The following is a 23,394-nucleotide window of genomic DNA, read 5'->3' on the forward strand; positions in this document are numbered from 1 at the left end:
AGCCTCAAACAGCCAGTACTGAAAAAAGAAAAATCCCCCAGCCCCCTTTACTTATTCTCCCCACTTCTTTGTTCCCCAAAACAAGCTGTGAGACTACTTGGAGAGAAAGGGGGGTGGGGCCAGGCAGTGGTGCACCTGGTTACAAGGACCTTGGCTGGAACCCCTGCTCCACTCCTGTAGGAGGAAAGCTTCACAAGTGTTGAAGTAGGGCTGCATGTGTCTCTTTCCTTATCTTCCCCTCCCCTCTAAATTTCTGGCTGTCTATCAAATAAAAATAATTCGGGTCGGGGTAGATAGCATAATAGTTGTTCAAACAGACTCTCATGCCAGAGACTCCAAATTCCCAGGTTCAGTCCCCTGTACCAACAAGCCAGAGCTGAGCAGTGCTCTTGAAAGGTCGGATGGGCCAAAATCCTCTACCACTCAAGGAAGATGGGTCCAGCAATGGGTGCAGCCTAGAACCTTCCTAGCTATGACTACAGAAAATGAGCTCAAACCTATAGGGATGCAAAGGTTACACAGGCTACTGCACTGAATACAGGCCCCAGATCAAATCAATGGGATTTACAGTTAATGGTATTTATATACTTTTCCCAGATATAGGAGCTACTCTCTTGCCTGATCCAGCTTTCTAGTCCTTTTTCCAATTATGACACCATCTCCCCAGACAATATCCTGGGTCCACCTACATATTAGATGTCAGGTGAAAGGAAAAACTAGTAAAGTCACGGGCCCCTTTGAATATACTTAAAATAGACCTACTAGCTTTTTTCAAAATGGAGACCCCAAATCTTCATCTGCAATGTTCTTGCCTTTAGGTTCATGATTAGTCAACAATTATGTTCTGTTATCTTAACTCTTTTTCAGCCACCAGGTTCCAGATGCTACCATGATGCCAAACTGACTTCCCTGGGCAGAGGACCCTACCATGTGCCTTGGAGCTCCGCCTTCCCAGAGCCCGGCCCTACTAGGGAAAAAGAAAGACAGGCTAGGAGTATGGATAGACCCACCAACACTTATGTTCAGTGAGGACGCAATTTACAGAAGCCAGACCTTCCACGTCTGCACCCCATAACGATCTTGGGTCTATACTCCCAGAGGGATAAAGAATATGGAAGCTATCAATGGAGGGGGTTGGATATGGAGCTTTGGGGGTGGGCATTATGTGGAAATGTACATCTTATCCTATAAGCTTGTCAATATTTCCATTTTATAAATAAAAAAAGTGTGTCATTGCATGCCGGGCTAGTTTCGCGGGCAAGAGACAGCCGACCAGGGACTCATGGCTGAGCTGGGAAGCAGTATCTCTTTATTCATGTGGAACACAGCACAATCTAAGCTATCTCTAATCACAATCCTGTCCTTACATATACTTGCCAAGTAGGGTGGAAACAGGATGTGACATAGAGAGGGTGGAGCGAAAAAAGACTGGTGGAAATCAGGGTGTACTAGGAGAGGGGGCGGAGGAAAAAGACATCATGAACCAGTGGGGATTAAACCAATGCCCTGGGGGCAGGGTGGTGCTTAGTTAACAGTGGTTATGTAAATAGAACACAGTGTTAAACAGGGGGGATTAAACCAATGAAACAGAAGGGGTTTTTGAAGAATTAGAAGCATACCTACAATTGCACATTTACAAAAAAATAAAAAAAAGAAACCTATTTCTACAGTGTGGAAGTGGCTCAACAGGTAGAGAGCTTGCTTTGTGCATATGAGGTGCCTGGCTCCATCTCCAGCACTGCATATGACAGTGCTGTACTTTAGCCCTTCTACCTCTTTCATTAAAAACATTAAACAACAAAAAAGACAAGCTCAATTTTTAAAACTATATTTTTGTTTATTACTATTGAGTAGAGGTAATGAGAAATTCAGATGGGAGAAGGAAGTAGAGAGGGAAAGAGTTAGAGATATCTGCAGCCTTGCTTCACTACTCATGAAGTTTACCCCTTGCAGGTGGGGACCAGGGACTTGAATCTGGGTCCTTGCAGATTCAAGTGCACCACTGCCTATCCCCAAGAAGCTCAATTTTTTTTAAATATTTTATTTTTGAGAGAGATATGGAGAGAGACAGAGAACCACCAGAGCACTGCTCAGTTCTGGCTTATGGTGGTGCAGGGGATTGAACCTGGAACTTTGGAGCCACAGGCATGAGAATCTCTTTTCATAACCATTATTCTATCTACCCCTGCCCAAGAAGCTCAATTTTTCAAACTGAAATCTACAAAGAAATTGGAAATAAAATCTTAACCTGCTACGCTACCACCCAACTCCTGGAAATAAATTTTTTTAAAGTTTTTTAAAAAGTTTTTTTTAACTTTATTTACTTATTTGTTATTGGATAGAGACAGAGAGAAATTGAGAGAGAAGGGGGAGATAGAGAGACACCTACAGACCTGCTTCACTGCCTATGAAGCGACTCCCCTGCAGGTGGGAAGCCAGGGGCTTGAACTGGGATCCTGCCCAGTCCTTGCGCTTTGCATCATGTGCGCTTAACCTGCTGTGCTACTGCCTGACTCCCCAGAAATAAAATCTTATGACTAGTGTGAGTGAGACCAATTTACGTTTAACACTTAAAGATAGCTCCACAGTTCATTCTAGAAACTTTATACAAGTACAATAAAACTATATATTTTAAATTAGTCCTACAACAAAATTAAGTTTTTATAAAATCAGAAGTTTCACATTCAAATGAATGAAAATATTAGAATAATATAACATCCTTCCCTTTTCTCCAATTTGACAATGATTAACCATAAGTCAATCTCAAACTGATTTGTAATTAAATGGGACTTCATTTTGTTGCATCATCTATTACTACCTCCTCATATCAGATTGTGTACAACAGGTTACCGAACAGTAGTAAGAGATAATAGGTGCTTCAGTAGCACCCGTACTACCTAGTAGCACCACTGTGTTAGCAATAGAGTGTAAATTCACCATAACAGTTTCTTGAATAAAAGAGTCTAGACAGACTCGTCCACAAACACAGGTTTTTGCAGTATCCAAATCTTGACAAAGGTGAAAAGGTATGGTGTCACGGCCATATGGTATCCTATTGGGGAAAAAAGTTTTAAAATACTTAATATATTACTAGATTAAGAACCCCATTAAGACATAAATCATTTAGCAGTAATGACATAATTATGAAAACTATAAACATGGAAAAATAATTTTATCTTCTCAACTGGTAAAAGTGTACAGAAACAAAAACCAAGGGAGCTGGGTGGTGGGCACCTGGTTGAGAGCACATTACAATGCACAAGGACCCAGGTCCCCACCTGCAGGGGGAAAGCTTCACAAGTGGTGAAGCAGGACTGTAGGTGTCTCTCTGTCTCTCTCCCTCTCTATTAACCCCTTCCCTCTCAATTTCTGGCTATCTCTATCCAATAAATAGACAACAACAACAACAACAAAAATTTCAGAAACAAAAACCAACATGTGATTAGTTGTACACTTACAAGGATTTATACATTTAATAAAGTATCTTTTTAAAAAGATTTTATTTATTTATTCATGAGAATGATAGGAGAGAGAGAAAGAATCAGACTGATGTCTGTGTGCTGCCAGGGACTGAGCTCAGGACCCCATGCTTGAGGGTCCACTGTTTTATCCACTGCGCCACCTCCTGGTCCACAATAATAAAGTATCTTTTATCAATGTTACTTAGTAACATACCCTACTAAATAGAATTAATCATAGAAGTGTATGTTTTGTTTTGTTTTTTACTTTTTCTGTCCCCAGGGTTAATACTAGGGTTCTATGCCTGCAGGATTTCTCTACCCTGGTCCACTCATTTCTGTCAGCTTTGAAGATATAGGGTAGGAACAGGGATACAACACAGTGATTATGCATAAGACTTTCATGCCCAAGACACCAAAGGTCCCAAGTTCTGTCACCTGTGAAACAGGTCTGCAGGTGTCTATCTTTCTATCCCCATCTTCCCCATCTCTCTCCATTTTTCTCTGTCCTACCAACAATGACATCAATAACAATAACAACTTTAACAATAAAATAATGGCAACAAAAAGGAATAAAAATAATTAAAAAAACAATAGGGGCTCGGGGGTGGCGCACTTGGTTGAGCTCACATATTACAGTGCACAAGGACCTGGGTTTGAGCCCCCAGTCCCCACCACCAGGGGGAAAGCTTTGTGAGCGGTGAAGCAGTGCTGCAGGTATCTCTCCGTCTCTCTCCCTGTCTATCTCCCCATCTCCTCTCAACTTCTGGCTTTCTTTTGTTGCCTTTTAAAAAAATTGTTGTTATAGTTATTATTGTTGTTATTGATGTCATCGTTGTTAAAGTTAATAAAAATATTTTTAATAACAAAAAAATAAAAACAATTTAAATTTCCACGTATCTTCCTTTTTCATGCAGCACTCAGGAATCAACTCAGTGTCCTGTGCAGAGTAGTACTGTGAGCAGCCTCCCCAGACTAATTCTTTCTTTTTTATTGTTGTAGTTATTATTATTGTTGTTGTTATTGATGTATTTTGTTGTTGGATAAGACAGAGAGAAATGGAGAGGGGAGGGGAAGACAGAGGGGGAGAGAAAGATAGACACCTGCAGACCTGCTTCACCGCTTGTGAAGCCACTCCCCTGCAGGTGGGGAGCCGGGGGCTCAAACTGGGATCCTTAGACTTCTACCCGAACCCCAGTTAAAGCTCCAGGTGTCTATCTTTCTCTCCCCCTTTGTCTTCCCCTCCTCTCTCCATTTCTCTCTGTCCTATCCAACAATGGCGACATCAATAACAACAATAATAACTACAACAACAATGAAAAACAAGGGCAACAAAAGGGAAAACAAATATAAAAAAATTTAAAATAAATTAAAAATAAATTAAAATTCTCGATAAATAATTTTTAAAAAAAGTGAACGGGGAGACAGCATAATGGTTATGCAAACAGACTCTCATGCCTGAAGCTCTGAAGTCCCAGGTTCAATCCCCTGCACCACCATAAGCCAGAGCTGAGCAGTGCTCTGGTAAAAAAATTAAATTAAATTAAAAAAATAGGGTTGGTTAGCATAATGGTTATGCAAAGAGACTCATAAGGTTCAATCTGCACCACCATAAACCAGAGTTGAGCAATGCTCTGGTAAAAAAAAAAAAAAAAAGAATGAAAAGGGAATCTTGCAGCACTTTTCATTGCTCATGAAGCCTGGTAGTGGGGAACAGAGTGGGAGAGAGAAAGATAGAACCTTGGTCCTTGTACACTGTAATGAGTGCACTCAATAACATTAATAACAACAATAACAACTACAACAATAAAAAACAAGGGCAGCAAAAGGGAAAATAAATAAATATAAAGAAATTAAAATTAAAAAAAAAGAGAGAGACACTGGCTATCCTGCTTTACCACTTGTGAAAGCCCCCACCCCCACCCGTTCAGGTGGTGGTCAGTGGCTTGAAACCAGGTCCTTGTACATCGCAATGTGTGTTTTTAACCAGGTGTGCCATCAGCTGGCTCCTCTTTTCTACTTTTCATCATAGCTTCCTTGACTTGTATCCAAATAAGTCCATCTTAAATTGAAACTCATTTAAAATGCATTTAACATAGCTTTCTTTTTTGGTCATCACCAAGGTTTCACTGCTTTGAGATGACTTTTTCATCATGAAACAGAGACAAAGAGGCAGAGAAAGAGACCACACCATGAGGTCAGACAGTAGCACACCCAGTATAATATACATATTATTGACCCAGGGTCAAACTCCTGGTCTTCACCTGCTGAGGGAAGATTCAAGAGCAGTGAAGTAGAGCTGCAGGCTTCTCTTTCTCCCTACTTCCCCCTTCACTCTCAATTTCTGTCTCTAAGAGAAACAAACAAGTTGTAGAGATGTTGGCTGGCCCATGTCTACAACCTTAGGAGAACTGTGGTGGATTGCAGTGGGGAGACTGAAGACTCAGAACTCTGGTGGTGGGAATGGTGTGGATTCAAACCCCAGTCGACATGTAATACTGTAGTATAAAAATAAATAAATAATAAACAACAAGGGCAACAAAAGGGAAAAAAATGGCCTCCAGGAGCAGTGGATTCATAGTGTAGTCACCGAGCCCCACTGGAGGAAATAAAGAAAAAAGAAAAAACCGTGGTTTGGGTGGTGGCACAGTGGATAAAGCATTGGACTCGCAAGCATGAGGTCCCAAATTCAATCCCCGGAAGCACGTGTACCAGAGTGATATCTAGTTCTTTCTTTCTCTCCTATCTTTCTCATGAATAAATAAATAAATCCAAAAAGAAAGAAAAACAAATACAGTGCACTATTCAAATGAATTAAGTTCCCAGTCCCAGTCTTTAACATTATTATTATTTAATAAAGCTAATAAAGAGAATCAAATCAGTACTCCAGCTGGGAAGTGAATCTGAACCCTACATTTGCAAGGCATATGCTCTACTCTTGAGCCAGTTCCCTGGCCACATCTAACCTTTTTTAAAAATAATATTTATTTATTCCCTTTTGTTGCCCTTGTTGTTTTATTGTTGTAGTTATTATTGTTGTTGTTGATGTCATCATTGTTGGATAGAACAGAGAGAAATGGAGAGAGGAGGGGAAGACAGAGTGAGAGAGAGAAAGATAGACACCTGCAGACCTGCTTCACAGCTGTGAAGTGACCCCCCTGCAGGTGGGGAGCCAGGGGTTCGAACCAGGATCCTTACATTGGTCCTTGCACTTTGTGCCATGTGCGCTTAATCTGCTGTGCTACCGCCCAACTCCCCACCTTTCTTTTTTTTATTATTTATTCCCTTTTGTTGCCCTTGTTTTACTGTTGTAGTTATGATTGATGTCGTTGTTGTTGGATAGGAACAGAGAGAAGTTGAGAGAGGAGGGGAAGACAGAGAGGGGGAGAGAAAGGTAAGACACCTGCAGACCTGGGGTTCGAACCAGGATCCTTACATTGGTCCTTGCGCTTTGTGCCACCTGTGCTTAACCTGCTGTGCCACCGCCCGACTCCCCCCATATCTAACCTTCTTAAATGGGCTCAGTGTCTGGCAAAATAGCTTACCTGTAGAGTGTGCTGCTTTGCTAAGCGTGCAACCCAAATTTGAGCCTAACCCTCACTGCACTGGAGAAAGCTTCAGTGCTGTGGTCTGAGAAGAGAAAAATGGCAGCATAGCCCATTTGACAACAATCCTAAGTGATACCACCAACAAAATAGAATAAAAAAAAAAAAGGTGGGGGTAGACAGCATATACAAAATCCCATATTCAATCCACTGCATTACCATAAACCATAGCTGAGCAGTTAAAAACAAATAAATAAGAGACCGGGTGGTGGTGCTCCTGGTTGAGTGCACGTTATGATGCTCAAGGAAACGGGTTTGAGTCCCTAGTCGTCGCCTCCCCCCCCCCACCCCGTAGGGAGAAAGCTTTTGGGAGGGTGAAGCAGGGCTGCAGGTTTCTTTTTCTTTTTTTTTTAATTTTTATTTATTTATTCCCTTTCATTGTCCTTGTTTTTTATTGTTGTAGTTATTATTGCTGTTGTTGTCATCGTTGTTGGATAGGACAGACAGAAATGGAGAGAGGAGGGGAAGACAGAGAGGGAGAGTGAAAGACACTGCTTCACTGCCTGTGAAGTGATTCCCCTGCAGGTTTCTGTCTTTCCCTCTCTGTTCACCTGGCCTTCTCTATCCAATAAATAAAGATTTAAAAAAAAAAAAAAAAAAGCAAGAGAGGATTAAAAAAAATTTCTGAAGTCCCAACCCCAAATTACTGAATCAAAATCTCTGGAGGTAGAAAACAGCAATCTGAGGAGTAGGGTAATAGCACAGCGGTTAAGCACAGGTGGCGCAAAGCACAAGGACCAGCGTAAGGATCTTGGTTCAAGCCCCCAGCTCCCCACCTCCAGGGGAGTCGCTTCACAGGCAATGAAGCAGGTCTGCAGGTGTCTACCTTTCTCTGGCCCTCTCTGTCTCCCCCTTCTCTCTCCATTTTCTTTCTGTCCAACAATGAAGACATCAATAACAATAAAAACCACAACAATAAAACAACAAAAAGGGAAAATGAATAAATAGATACATATTAAAAGAAAGAAAGAAAAAAAAGAAAACAGCAATATGCTTCTGGTTCCTGGTAGTGCTGGAAAATGAACCTTGGACCTCTGGTCCCTTAGGTGTGAAAGTCTTTTGCATCACCATTACGCTATAGCCCCAGCCCCCAAAATACTATAGGGGAGAGGAGATAGCATAATGGTGATGCAAAGAAACTCACTCGTGACTAAGGCTCTGAAGTTCTAAGCTGCTATATACATATTTATTTATTTTTCCCTTTTGTTGCCCTTGTTTTTTTAATTGTTGTTGTAGTTATTGTTATTGATGTCATGGTTGTTGGATAGTACAGAGAAAAAGAGAGAGAGGAGGGAAAGACAAAGGGGGGAGAGAAAGATAGACACCTGGAGATCTGCTTCACTGTTTGTGAAGTGGCTCACCTGCAGGTGGGGAGCTGGGGGCTTGAACCAGGATCCTTACACTCCCTATACATATTATTTTAAAAGTCCAATGTTTTATCCACTGTGCCATCTCCCAGACCACAGTTACTATATTTTTCATTAATTTTTCCCCCCTTGGGCAGGGGTAGATAGCATAATGGTTATGCAAAGAGATTCTCATGCCTGAGGCTCCAAAGTCCCAGGTTCAATCCCCTGCACCACCACAAGCCAGAGTTGAGCAGTGCTCTGGTAAAAAAAAAAATTATAAAAATTATTTTAGGGGATAGAGCAGTAGCACAGTGGGTTAAGTACAGGTGGCGCAAAGCACAAGGACTGGCCTAAGTATCCCGGTTCCAGCCCCTGGCTCCCCACCTACAGGGGAGTCGCTTCACAGGCGGTAAAGCAGGTCTGCAGGTGTCTCTCTTTCTCTCCCAGTCTTCCCCTCCTCTCTCCATTTCTCTGTCCTATCCAACAACATCAATAACAACAATAACTACAACAACAATAAAAAAAGGGTAACAAAAAGGAAAATAAATATTTTTAAAAAAATGTAGGTAGTGGGGCGGTAGCGCAGGGTGCAGAGCTCGAGGACCACCATCAGGATCCTGGTTGGAGCCTCCTGCTCCCCACCTGCAGGGGAGTCGCTTCACAGGTGGTGAAGCAGGTCTGCAGGTGTCTGGCTTTCTCTCTCCCTTTGTCTTCCCCTCCTCTCTCCATTTCTCTCTGTCCTATCCAACAATGACATCAGTAACAACAACTACACCAACAATGAAAAACAACAAGAGCAACAAAAGGAAAAATAAATAAATAAAATATGTACTAAAAAAATTCTTTTAGGAGCTGGGTGATGGCACACTTGGTTGATTATACATGTCACCATATTAAAGAACCCAGGTTCAAGTCCCTGCTCATGTAGAGTCATGTCTCCATTCAGGTAGGGACCAGTGACTTGAACCTGGGTCTTTGTACACTGTAATGTGTGTTTCACTAGGTGCACCCACTGCCTGGTCCCATTATATTTTATTATGAGAGAGACAGATAAAGAGACCAGAACACTGCTCAGCTCTAGCTTATGGAGGCTCTGGGAATTGAACCTTGGGTCTTGGAGCTTCAGGCATAGAACTCTTTTGCATAACCATTATACTGTCTTTTTGGCCCGATTTCTTTCTTTTTTTTAAAGAATGAAAAACTTGGGGCATATGAAAAGGACAGGGCAAATAGTGGGGGCTGGTTAGTTGAGCTTACATATTAGAATGCTGAAGGACTCAGGCTCAAGCCCCTGTAGGGAGGAAAGCTTCGGGAGTTCTAAAGTACTGCAGGTCTCTCCCTCTTTCTCTCCCTTCCCTTTCAATGTCTGTCTCCTATCTAAAATAAATAAAATAAATAAATCTGAGGGAGGGAGGGGGAGAAAGATTAGGTCTGGGAATAGTGCAATCACACTTGCACAAGGCCCCTTCCACACACAAGAAAAACAGAATGATAGTCTGAGATAGGTAATACTAAGATGTATCTATGGCCATACCATCCTGAACAAACTCAACTGATAATACTAGGATGCTATCAGAGGTACCACACTTTATGACTATTAAAATCTTACCTACTAGACAATACAGTTCGTGCAGAAAATTCAAATAAAGTTAATGGTATTTGCAGCTTCACAACTGGAATATCTGGTTTTTCAAAAGGATTTCCAAAAAGATCCAAGTGTTCAAGGAGTAAGTTTTTTAATTCATTAGGCAAAACTGAAAGTTTATTTCGAGCTGCTGATAAAAAACGCAAGTTTGTCAGTTGTCCTATCTTGAAAGGAAGTTGTACCAGTTCATTGTCGTCAAGCTTTAAATCTGTAAGTTCTCGGAGCTGGCAAAACTGCACAGGGAGTGCTCTAATTTTATTCTGGCTGAGATCCAAATTCTGAAGTGATTTCTGGAGTGTGGACTGACACAAGACTATACTAAATGACTCCAAGTGATTATCACTCAGGTCAAGTTCTTGAAGGTGGATGAGGTCTCCAATTGTAGCTGGAAGTTTTTTTATATGGTTGTGACTCAAGTCCAATTTCTTGAGATTTTTTAAGCAAAGCATCCGCATATCAACTCGGACAAGCCCACAATAAGAAACCTGAAGATGTTCCAAAGAATATGGAAAGTTCCTGCTTAGAGGATAATCCTTTTTGGATGTAATAACCATTTTAATTCTAAATTTTTCAAACTCTGAAGTCTTCACTGGATTGAGAGTTGAAACTGGTACCTCCACAATGCCTTTATGAGCCAGTCTCACAGCTGAAAGGAAATTCTTCAAATTGCTGGAACTGGCCTGAATAAATAAAAATAAGCTATATAATTATAGGTTCTATTTGATGTGATGCATGCATGTGAAGTCATCCCATCATAATTTTATTAATAGTTTGATATGAAAATCATAGACATTTATTGAATTGGATATAAAAATACATCAGTATTCTGTTTTGACTAAATTTCAATACAGATATTCACATCTTAAAAAAGAGGGGAGCAGAGAAGACAGCATAGTGGGTATGCAAACAGACTCTCATGCCTGAGTCTCCAAGGTCCCAGGTTCAATCCTCTAACCACCATAAGCCAGAGATAAACAAAAAAAAGGTTGAGACTCTACCATGTTAGAAGTTATACAATGGGAGTCGGGCTTAAGTGCACCTGGCATAAAGATCCCGGTTCGAGCCCCCGACTCCCCACCTGCAGAAAAGTCGCTTCACAGGTGGTGAAGCAGGTATCTATCTTTCTCTCCTCCTCCCTGTCTTGCCCTCCTCTCTCCATTTCTCTCTGTCCTATCCAACAACATCAATAACAACAACAATAAAAACAACAAGGGCAACAAAAAGGAAATAAGTAAATATTAAAAAAAAAAAAGAAGTTATACAAGGTGGCCCAGGAGGTACTAAACTCTCAGACATAATGTCTTCCGTTTGATCCCCAGTACCGCATGTGCCAGACGACTATTCCCTTTCACTACCCATCCCCTCAAATAAATCTTTAAAAATAAATAAAACCAGGTTCTGAGCTCCCAGGTTCAATCCCCAGCATCACTATAAGGCAGAGCTGGGCTGGACTCTGATAATAAAAATAGATAAACAGACAAAAATAATTTAAAATAAATATATAAATAACTGAAAAAGAATAAGTCATATAAGCATGCCTGGTAAGGTACCTACAAATGCCTAAGCCTCCAACTATGTAAACTATCAAGATATTTTGTCTTTTTCTTTAAAGGAAAAAAAAAGGCAAAGAACTTAAGAATGCTTTTGTCATTTTTATATTATTTTATTGGGGGGGGTGGGGATACGGTTTATAGTAGAGCTGTTGATACATTCTGCAAAATACCCCCAACTTAGGTCCTTTTCCACCATCTCGCACCAGGACCCAAACTCCTCCCCATTCTAGCATTCTCCCTTCCCTTCTTCTGGAGTTTGCTTTGGTGTAATACGCCAAGCTTTCATCATTATTTTTTTCCCTGCCCCCTGCCCCACTGTTGCTTTTAATACCATACCTTACTTAGACAGATATCCACTGAAGGCTCTTTTAACCGAACAGTAGCTTTCCCTTCATCCACAAATTTGGTGAAGAATTTCTCAATGTTACCTTTTAGCTGCTTAAAACCAATGGGGAGAAAAGGACAAAATCAGATATTGTTACTCAATATTCATTACATCTAGAATGTGCCTTTCACTTTATCAGGCTTTTACTTATTTATTTTTTTCTTTCCCCCTTTTCCGTACAACTGGTTATTTTGTGATTTTTATTTTTTTATTTTTTATATTTATTTATTTTCCCGTTTGTTGCCCTTGTTGTTTTTTATTGTTGTTGCAGTTATGTTGTTATAGATGTTGTTGTTGTTAGGATAGAGAAATGGAGAAAGGAGGGGAAAACAGAGATGGGGAGAGAAAGACACCTGCAGACCTGCTTCACCGCCTGTGAAGCTACTCCGCTGCAGATGGGGAGCCGGGGGCTTGAATCGGGATCCTTATGCAGGTTCTTGCGCTTTGCACCATGTGCACTTAATCGCTACACTACCGCCCGACTCCCAATTTTTTTGTTTTAAAGATTTTTTTTTTTTGGTTGAGATTTTTGTTTGTTGGTTGGCTTTTGACTGTTCTTTTTCTTTATTTTTAGCATTTTTGGTAACTACATACCTTATCTAGCTTGTGGCAAATGTTACTTTATCTGTCTGATAATTGTTCAGAATCCCATGTGTTTGAGAAAAAAAAGCTCTTCTCCCATCCCAGCTACTTAGCTAATAATAAAAGTTGTGGGGCCAGGTGATGGTACACCTGGTTGGTATATCTTACATATCTTACAATGCTCAAGGACCCAGGTTTGAGCCCCCAGTCCCCCCCTGTAGGGGGAAAGCTTTGCAAGTGGTGAAGCAGTATTGCAGGTGTCTCTCTCCTCTATTACCCACTTCCCTCTCAATTTCTGGCTGTCTCTACACAATAAATAAAGATAATAAAAATGAATAAATAAATAAAGTTACCAATAGGGGTGGGGGTAGATAATGGTTATGCAGAGAATCTCATGCCTGAGGCTCCAAGATGCCAGATTCAATCCCCCCCCCCAAACCACCATAAGCCAGGGTGGAGCAGTGTTTTGATTTAAAAAAAATAAATTCTACGCAGCTATTAAGAACAATGAACCCACCTTCTCTGACCCATCTTGGATGGAGTTAGCAGGAATTGTTAAGTGAGCTAAGTCAGAAAGACAAAAAGAAGTATGGGATGATCCCACTCATAAACAGAAGTTGAGAAAGAACAGAAAGGGGAAACTCAAAGCAAGATCTGGCTGAGTTTGGAGTACGGTACCAAAGTAAAAATCTGAGTGGAGGGTGAGAATGGATGTTCAGCTTCACTGGGGTTGGGGGTATGGTGGGGAATAGGATACAGTCTTTTGGTGGTGGGACTGGTGTTGATGTACACTCCTATTAAATTGTAGTCTCATAAATCACTATTTAATTAATGAGAGCGGAAAAACTGAATGTCTCAGACTTTTTAATGCACTGACACAGGTTGAGTCAATTTGTTCTTGAAATGTTGACTCTCCTAAAAGCTTAGACCAAGGAGAACAGAAGCAACCGGTGGTGTTACTTTGTAAGACACAGCTATAGGGAGTCAGGCGGTAGTGCAACAGGCTAAGCACACGTGGCGCAAAGCATAAGGACCAGAGTAAAGATCCCCACCTGTAGGGGAGTCGCTTCACAGGTGGTGAAGCAGGTCTGCAGGTGTCTAGCTTTCTCTCCCCGTCTTCCCCTCCTCTCTCCATTTCTCTGTCCTATCCAACAATGATGACATCAGTAACAACAATAATAACTACAACAATAAAACAACAAGGGCAGCAAAAAGGAATAAATAAATATTTTTAAATATATATATTTTTAAAAAGGACACAGCTATATATAAATTATGGTAAGGTCATGTATGATCCTAACAATGGGATTTTCAAAGTTAACCCAATTGCCTAATAATTTGATCACAGCAATAACTATTTATTGCCTTCTTTAACCCTAAAACAGCAGGAACCTCCTGCTTCCTCTATAAAGCCTGTATTCCCCTCCCCAGTCCTGGAACCTCTAGCATGAGGCTCATTTTCCTGAATGCTTCTCTCAATTCATACCAAATGATATTGCATCTGCTGATCCCAACCTAATCAACGCAACAAGTAACACCTCAGCATGCTTCACTTCAGACTGTGTCCAGAGACGTCAGGCGTGGAATGTCAACCCTTCAGCCTCATTACTTGGGTGGGACCTTTCCTTTCTCATAGGACTCCTTAATTCCATTTCGGTGGTTCAGTTCCTAACAAAGCCCCAAAATCTAGATATAGACCAGGCCCCATGAGATAGGGCATATGTTCACATGTATCCATAAATTAGGGCAAAATATATATCTGAAAGCAAAAGTACACAATAATCTGCAGTGAATCAGTATAAAGTTCATAATGAAATAGTGTCTACTTAGACTTAGATACACTCCTCACCTACTTCATATTACACTTCCCTCACTCACTCCAAAGCTAACCTAATCAAAGGACTACAAAAGCTGAATAAAGGCAAGAGAATGGCATACTTTAATGATGACTCTTTAGTCACTATCAGGCCACCCCATCAGCTGGGGCCCTAGTTGGGAGTCCTGGGAGTCCCACACTGACATGATGGGCCTTGTCTTTGAATAGATCCCTCTCTCCATTGTCACTGGTGATCTTCATCAGGAACAACATAATGGACCCTTTTGGGAGCCTCCATAACCTTGCCCTCACTGTGGATCAACTATGGTAGGGAATGTTCCATCCTCTGAAGGTAGGCTGGATAACATACTCTACTACCTGAGGAATGGATGGATACCGAAGTTGGGGCAGCTTGGAACGTTCCTACTCATGACCACAGAATGTGAGCTCAGACCTATGGGGATGCAGAGGTTACATAGGCTCCTGTACTGAATATGGGCCCCAGATCAAATTGATGGGGTTTATAGTCAACAATATTTATACACCTTTCCCATATTTGGGAGCTACTTTCTTCCCTGATACAGCTTTCTAGCCCTTTTTCTAGCCATGACATCATCTCCCCAGACAATAACTTGGAACGACCTGCATATCAGATGTCAGGCTCAGGAAAAAACTAGTCCTGTCATGGGCCCTTTGGAATATACCTAAAATAGACCTACTAGCTAGTTCCAAAATAGACTCCAAATCTTCATCTGCAATATGCCAGCCTTCAGGTTCATGATTAGTCAGCAATTTGTTTGGCTTTATACGTTAACTCTTTCTTTTCAGCCACCAGATTCCAGATGCTACCATGATGCCAACCAGACTTCCCTGGGCAGATGACCCCACCAATGTGTCCTGGAGCCCTGCTTCCCCAGAGCTCTGCCCCACTAGGGAAAGAGACAGGCTGGGAGTATGGATCCATCTGTCAACACCCACATTAAGTGGGGAAGCAATTACAGAAGGCAGACCTTCCACCTTCTGCACCCCATAGTGACCCTGGGTCCATAATGGACCTAGAGGGTTAAAGAATAGGAAAGTTATCAGGAGAGTGGATGGGATATGGAGATCTGGTGGTGGGAATTACACCCCTCTTATCCTTGGTCTTGTGTTTCCACTTTATAAATAAAAATTTAAGAAAGAAGGAAAAAAAGAAAGGAAGGAAGGAAGGATGGAAGGAAGGGAGGGAAGGAAAAAGGGCAGGGGTAGGTAGATAGCATAATGGTTAAGCAAAGAGACTCTCATGGCTGAGGTGCCAAAGTCCCAAGTTCAATCCCTTCCCCCCACCACCATTATAAGCCAGAGCTGAGCAAAGCTCTGGGAAAAAAAAAAGGGGGGGGGTACAGGTGGTGGCTCACCTGGTTCAGCACACATGTTACAATGCACAAGGACCAGGTTCAAGCCCCCATCCCACCTGCAGGGGGAAAGCTTTGTAAGTGGTGAAGTAGTGTTGCAGGTGTCTCTGTCTCTCTCCTTACCACTCTTTCAATTTCTGGCTATCTCTATCCAATAAATAAATAAATAAATTTAATTTTTAAATTTAAAAAATAAAATATATATTGCACCAAAGTAAAAGACTCTGGGGTGGATGGGTGGGGAGAATACAGGTCCAAGAAGGATTCAGAGGACCTAGTGGGGGTTGTAATGTTATATGGGAATCTGGGGAATGTTATGCATATACTATTTTTTTAATTTAATATTTATTTATTTATTCCCTTTTGTTGCCCTTGTTTTTTATTGTTGTAGTTATTATTGTTGTCGTCGTTGTTGGATAGGACAGAGAGAAATGGAGAGAGGAGGGGAAGACAGAGAGAGGGAGAGAAAGACAGACACCTACAGACCTGCTTCACCGCCTGTGAAGCGATGCCCCTGTAGGTGGGGAGCCAGGGGCTTTAACCGGGATCCTTAGCCAGTCCTTGCGCTTTGCGCCACGTGCACTTAACCCGCTGCGCTACCACCTGACTCCCGCATATACTAACTATTGTACTTACTGTTGAATGTAAAACATTAATTCCCGGGAGTCGGGCTGTAGCGCAGCGAGTTAAGCGCAGGTGGTGCAAAGCACAATCCCGGTTCGAACCCGGCTCCCCACCTGCAGGGGACTCGCTTCACAGGCGGTGAAGCAGGTCTGCAGGTGTCTATCTTTCTCTCCTCCTGTCTTCCCCTCCTCTCTCCATTTCTCTCTGTCCTATCCAACAACAACAGCAACAATAATAACTACAACAATAAAACAACAAGGGCAACAAAAGGGAATAAATAAAATAAATATTAAAAAAATAAATTAAAAAAACATTAATTCCCCAATAAAAAATTAAAAAAAAATAAAATAAAATAAAAAATGAAAGTTGCCAATAGTAGGTAGCTGTTTGCATTCTCATGTTTAGTCCATTAGTCTGGGGTATAGAGGAATTCCACAGGACTACTGATAAATTACATGAAAGTAAGAATCAAGTCTCTTTTATTCACTACTGTATCCCCACAGCTAAAATACTGACTGACGGGAGTAGGGCTGTAGCGCAGCGGGTTAAGTGCAGGTGGTGCAAAGCACAAGGACCAGAGTAAAGATCTTGGTTCGAGCCTCCAGCTCCCCATCTGCAGGGGAGTTGCTTCACAAGCGGTGAAGCAGGTCTGCAGGTGTCTTTCTCTCCCCCTCTCTGTCTTATCCAACAACAACGACATCAATAACTATAATAATAAAACAACAAGGGGAATAAATAATTATTTTTAAAAAATAGTGACTGACATAATGGATTAATACTCCCAGGCTCAATCCCCAGCACTGAGTGGGGGTAAATTGGATAATAATTATGCAGAGATTCTCATGCTTGAGGCTCCGAAGTCCCAGGTTCAATTCCCAGCATTACCATAAAGTAGAGATGAGCAGTGCTCTAGAAAACCTCTCACCCACAATCTCCAGCATCACCATAAGACAGAGTGGAGCAGTGCTCTGGTAAAAATAAACTATGTTAAACATGATAAAAATACTAATTACTTTTTTTTTTTTTTTAAGATAAAAGAGGAAGAGGTAAAAGAGTCCAGAGCATCAAAGCTTCCTTCAATGTGGTGGGGACTGGGCTCAAACCTAGGTTATACAGCACAGTACCCAAGTGAGCTATTTCACTGACCCCCAAAAAAATTTTAAGGGGAGGGTGGAGGGCAGATAGCATAATGGTTATGCAAAGAGACTTTCATGCCTGAGGCTCCAAAGTCCAAAGTAATTAAGGTGGGAGCTGAGGAAACACCATAGCAGTTATGCTGGAAGACTTTCATATCTAAAGTTTTTAGGCTCCAGGTTCAATCCCCAGCACCACCATAAGCCAGATATAAACAGTGCCCTGATGAAAAACAAAACCAAGTATTTTGGGAGGTGGTGCTTGGATAATGAAGCTTTGAATTTTAAACCATAAGGTCCCGAGTTCAATCCCCAACAGCATATGTACCAGAGTGATGTCTGGTTCTTTCTCTCTCTCCTATCTTTCTCATGAATAAATACTTTTATTTAAAAAAAAAAAACAAAAAACTAAAAGTATAGCAAACACTAAAACAAGGGAGTACAAACTGCTGTAAGACTTTATACATCACTGGCCAAGAAAGTGGCACAGTGGATAAAGTGTTGGATTCTTAAGCATGTAACCCCAAGCATCACATGTACCACAGTGAAGCTCTGGTTTTCTCTCATTAGTAAATAAATACATCTTTTAAAAAAAAATTTTTTTTTTGGATAAAAAATGGTAGAGAACGTTCCATCCTCCGAAGGGAGGCTGGACAACATACTCTATGCTACACCTGAGGAAGATGGGTCAATACTGGGGCACAGCATGGAATGTTCCTCCTCATGACCACAGAATGTGAGCTCAGATCTAGAGAGATGTAGAGGTCACCCAGGCTCCTAAGCTAATTATGGGCCCCAGATCACATCAAATCGATGGGGTTTACAGTAATATTTACACCCCTTTTCCATATTAGGGAGCTACTCTCTTCCCTGATCCAACTTTCTGGTCCTTTTCCTAGCCATGACATCATCTCCCCCGACAATAATTAAGATCCACCTGCATATCAGATTTCAGGCTCAGGTAAAAAAAAAATAAAAACAAAAAAAAACTAGTACAGCTACAGGCCCTTTGAAATATAACTAAAGTATGTCTATTAGCTATCTACAAAATGGAGGACCCCCCAACACTTCATCTGCACTATTCCAGCCTTTAGGTCCATGATTGTTCAACAATTTGTTTGGCTTTGTATGTTAACTCTCTTTTCAGCCACCAGGTTCCAGATGTTAGCAGGATGTGACCAGACTTCCCTGGACAGAAAACCCCACCAATGTGCCTTGGAGCTCCACTTCCCCAAAGCCCTTCCCCACTGGGGAAAGAGAGAGACAGACTGGAAATACGGATCACCTGTCAACACCCATGTTCAGTGGGGAAGCAATTACAGAAGCCAGACCTTCAACCTTCTGCATCTCACAATGAATGATCTTGGGTCCATACCCCCAGAGGGTTAAAGAATAGGAAAGCTATCAAGGGAGGGGATGGTATATGGAGGTCTGATGATGGGAATTGTGTGAAGCTGTACCCCTCTTATCCTATGGTTTTGTCAATGTTTCCTTTTTATAAATAAAAATTTTTTAAAAAGTTTAGTCCAGTGTTCTATAAGCATAGATTATGAGATATGAGGGTTAATAATAATAATAATAGTAAAGTGGAGGGTAGACAGCATAATGGTTATGCTAAGAGATTCTCATGCCTGAGGCTCCAACACCACAGGTTCAATCCCTGGCACCACCAGAGTTAAACAATGCTCTGGTAGAAATAAATAAATAAATAAATAAATAATAGTATTAAACTTTATATAGCAAAGGGATCTTACCTAGTCTAGGAGTGTAAAGATGCCCTTAAAGGTAGAGCTGAAGGACTAAGAGATGTTGGACAATTACAGATACTAGGAGAGAGAGCATCCCTAAAGGAGGAACTAGCATCCCTAAAGGAGGAACAAAATGTGCAAGGTTGGGGAGAATACAGGTCCGAGAAGTATGACAGAGGACCTAGTGGGAGTTGTATTGTTATATGGGAAACTGGGGAATGTTATGCATGTATACACTATTGTATTTACTGTTGAATGTAAAACATTAATTCCCCAATAAAGAAATTTTAAAAAAATGTGCAAGGCCTTGGGCAGGGGGAGATAGCATAATGGTTATGCAAAGATATTCTCATGCCTGAGGCTCCAAAGTCCCAGGTTCAATCCACTGCACCACCATAAGCCAGAGCTGAGCAGTGCTCTGGTAAAAAAAAAAAAAAAGTGCAAGGCCTTGAAAGCAAGAGAGCTTCACAGCTGTGAGCTCAAAGTTCTGTATAGCTGACAGATCCAGTAAAAAGAAGCAAGTGATGTTCCCCCACTGCACTGGGGGATGTGTAGGAACTATGATGTTTCTCCCTTTTTCCTTTTTTGTCTGAAAAAAGTCAGCCTGGAATGGTAAAAGTCTTGGTGATGACAAAAGTAAATCAATTAGTTAGAAAACAAAGGCAAGGGAGTCCGGCGGTAGCTCAGCCGGTTAAGCGCACATGGCGCAAAGCGCAAGGATTGGTATAAGGATCTAGGTTCGAGCCCCGGCTCCCCACCTGTAGTGGAGTAGCTTCACAGGCGGTGAAGCAGGTCTGCTGGTGTCAATCTTTCTCACCCCCCGTCTTCCCCTCCCCTCTCCATTTCTTTCTGTCCTATCCAACAATGATGACATCAACAACAATAATAACTACAACAACAATGGAAACAACAAGGGCAACAATAAAGGAAATAAATAAGTAAATATTAAAAAAAAAAAGGCAAGTGGGGGGGGGGGACAGGTGGTGGCACACCTGATTGAACACACACATTAGTGTGTGAGGACCAGGTTCAAGCTTCCGGTCCCTACCTGCAGGGTATTTTGTTTCATGAGCTGCAGGTGTCTCTTATTCTCTCTCTTTCTCTTTCCTTCCCTCTCAATTACTGCCTCTATCCAAAAATAAATAAATAAATGGCAAGCAAGAAGAGATAAGTGCTTAGATGTGGAAAGATTTTGCAAGTCCTGTTGAGTTCTGGATTTTGTATTATGAAAAATGAAATCCATGGAGCAACTTTAAATTGGGAATGCAGTTACATTTTTGAAAGTTCCATTTTTGCCTCAGTTAAAAGAATGAATCTGGGGGGAGGTGTGGAGAACAAAAGTAAAAGTAGGGAGATCTTTCATTTATATATTATTTATTTTTAACCAAAGCACTGCTGGGGAGGGGGGAGGGGGGCTAACCTAGGACCCTCATGCATTAAAGTCGTAATGCACATGCATTATGCCATCTCCCCAGCCTAGGGAGATTTTTATAAGACCAGACAGGTTAGTGATAGTGGTAATTTAGATTATAGCTGAGGTGAAAATAGGGATGAAAATCTGAAAAAAAAAAAAAACAGCTAGTACCTAGGGAGCAGAACTGAAAGGACTATATAAACTATTGCAGGTGAGAGATCAAGGTTTCTTGATGGGGCAAAAGAGATTAAGGGGCAAAACACACTCAGAAAAGCAGGTTTAGGTGAGGCGAGGAAAATTAAAATCTAGGGGCAAGAATAGATAGCATAATTATGCAGAGACTCTCACACCTGAGGCTCCGTAGTCCCAGTCTGAGTCCCACCCAGGACCACCATTAAGCCAGAGCTGAGCACTGCTCTGGAAAAAATAACAATAATTAAAATTTAGCCCTCTTGATTTTGAAATACTGTACCACATGCAAGTGAAGATTTCCAGTGGGTAACTGATTTAAACCTGAAGTTAAGGGCTAAGGATACAGACATGGAAATCACAGTAGGACGGTTGCTAGTCATAGGCCAGAAAAATGGAGGATGTAGAGTCTGCCCCAATGAACTCTAACATCTAACACTCAAAACCAACAAAAACACCGCCTCAATCCATTATTCAGTAAATGTTTCAAGCTCTATCCCAAACCTCTTCTACAAAACTTTCTGAAGCCACTGTCATTACAAGTCATTTCGGTTTTGCTATCACACTTCTTCGCTTCTATCTTAAAAACAGCACTCGCCTTAGAGCGTAGTGAGTGGCTCTCTGCTTTCAGGAGTGACTGAATCAAGTACATCTCCCATAATAATTAGCACCGTACCCCGTGAGTTTGCGACTTGCGGTTTACAAATGACATCCTGGTGAGGATTCCCAGCAACGGTTGACTACCGATGCAGCGGGCTCTGCCCGCCCACCCCACACCACGCACCTGATAGCAGGTCCCGAGCTTGTCCTTCAGGGTGGCGATGCGAAGGCGGGCGGGAGGCGGGCTGTCCCGCTCAGCCCCGGCCCGAGGCATCTGCTGACAGAGGCTCAATATGGCCCGGACACCCTTGCCCCGGTTCCTCAACCCCAAAGTGGGCAGATGCCGACAGACCACCTCGACTTCACAGTGCAACTTCATCTCGCCGCAGAGACAACAGCCAGCTCCACCTTCCCGCAAGGAGCCAGCAGCCTAGTTAGCAGACCCGCAAGAAACTCTGTGACTTTCCTCTTCCCGCCCTGTAGCGCCGCCGGGTCCTCGAGTTCTGGCTGTCCGCGGATCTGCCTGCTCTCTCCTCTTGTCAGAGTCTTGCAGCTGGTCAGTACAACGGCTCTACGAGCCGTGTGGAAGCAATCAGCGACAGGATAAGAGTTCTCACTGTGGCTACAGGCAGGCGGAGCACCAGCCCCGACCTCATGAGAGGTGGGCTCCTGCCATCCGATACAGGCGATCGATTAGTCGCAGCGTCCTCTTGCGAGGAGGCGCGAGACTGAGGCAGGTTTTGTAGTTAAGTCTTAATGCTTTTCAGCTGTTTTTAGAGCTCTAGGTTCTCTTCGGGGAAACATATGACCTCAGTTAAAGTCTTGCCTTTGTTGACATTCTTGGATGGTGTCTTTTTCCCACCACTCCTACTTCTGTTTTATCAATTTCCTTCGGCATTATTTCCTTCCAGAGCTATTCTTAAACTTACTGTTCTTCAATACTTTTATCCTGTCGTTTAATATGTATGATGGTATTGCTATATGCACGCATCTATGTTTCTTCTTCATCATCCTCCTCCTCATTCATCAACCTTTTTTTTTTTTCTTCCAGGGTTATCACTGGGACTCGGCGCCTGCACTATGAATCCACTGCTCCAGGAGGCTGTTTTTCCCTTTTGTTGCCCTTGTTGTTTGTCGTTGTTATTATTACTGTTGTTGGATAGGACAGAGAGAAATCAAAAGAGGGGAGGACAGAGAGAGGGAGAGAAAGATATCTGCAGACCTGCTTCACTGCCTGTGAAGTGACCCCATCCCCCCACCCCTCCCCCTCCTCACAACTCCCGCACGCCCGCGCCCCCGAAGGTACTTAGCTCCAACCAGGATCCTTAAGCTTCTTAAGCGGGTCCCTGCACTTCCCGCCAAGTTCACTCAACCTACTGGGCTACCACCCAGCCTGAGTACTACTCAACTCTGGCTTTTGGTGGAGCAGGGAATTGAACCTAGGACTTTGGAGCCTCAGGCATGAAAGTTTTTTGTCTTTTAAAAATTTACTTTTCTTCTTAGCATTTGTGCTTAGAAGGTAGCTTTATAGTTAAGACAACAATTGTACTAAAATTACACCACAAAAGGATATATGTATTGTTAAAGAGCGAAATCAAACCACCATCAACTGCAAGGAAGCAAAAGATGTTTATTCACGAATTGCAATCCGGGCCGAGTGGTGACTGATGTTAGTCTACCAAGCTCGACCCTGAACAAGGCTCAAACCACACAATTTATAGGAATTCAGACTACACTCAGGAAGGGGGAACACATCACCTTATCAGCCTATATCCAATCATTTGAACTTAGCAAAAGCCTGAACCATTCAGAGCGAAGCATGGGCTAGTTCTAAACATCACACCAGACCAATAGGTCCCGGCCAAAGTGGGGGTCACCACATTCTTTTGCTCTCTGTTG

General features: G+C 42.1%; 1 protein-coding gene and 1 long non-coding RNA gene across 4 annotated transcripts in view; one reads left to right on the top strand and one right to left on the bottom strand.

The window, feature by feature from the left end:
* Positions 1–23,394, top strand: part of LOC132533451 (uncharacterized) — a 385,390-nt gene that overhangs the window by 147,330 nt on the left and 214,666 nt on the right. The gene's annotated exons all lie outside the window — the stretch shown is intronic.
* Positions 1,292–22,680, bottom strand: LRR1 (leucine rich repeat protein 1). Of its 3 annotated transcripts, none has more exons than XM_007537754.3 (4): positions 21,680–22,680; positions 11,947–12,045; positions 10,022–10,737; positions 1,292–3,052 (listed from the first exon to the last, which is right to left on the bottom strand). In XM_007537754.3, exons 1-4 carry the CDS (start codon positions 21,872–21,874, stop codon positions 2,815–2,817), a joined length of 1,248 nt encoding a protein of 415 aa, XP_007537816.1. In that variant the 5' UTR covers positions 21,875–22,680; the 3' UTR covers positions 1,292–2,814. The 3 variants fall into 3 exon arrangements, with proteins under 3 accessions (XP_007537816.1, XP_060031051.1, XP_060031052.1); XM_060175068.1 differs by having other exon boundaries at positions 11,947–12,048; XM_060175069.1 differs by lacking the exon at positions 11,947–12,045.

This window comes from Erinaceus europaeus, chromosome 16, assembly GCF_950295315.1.
Source record: "Erinaceus europaeus chromosome 16, mEriEur2.1, whole genome shotgun sequence".
Taxonomy (NCBI): Eukaryota; Metazoa; Chordata; class Mammalia; order Eulipotyphla; family Erinaceidae; genus Erinaceus; species Erinaceus europaeus.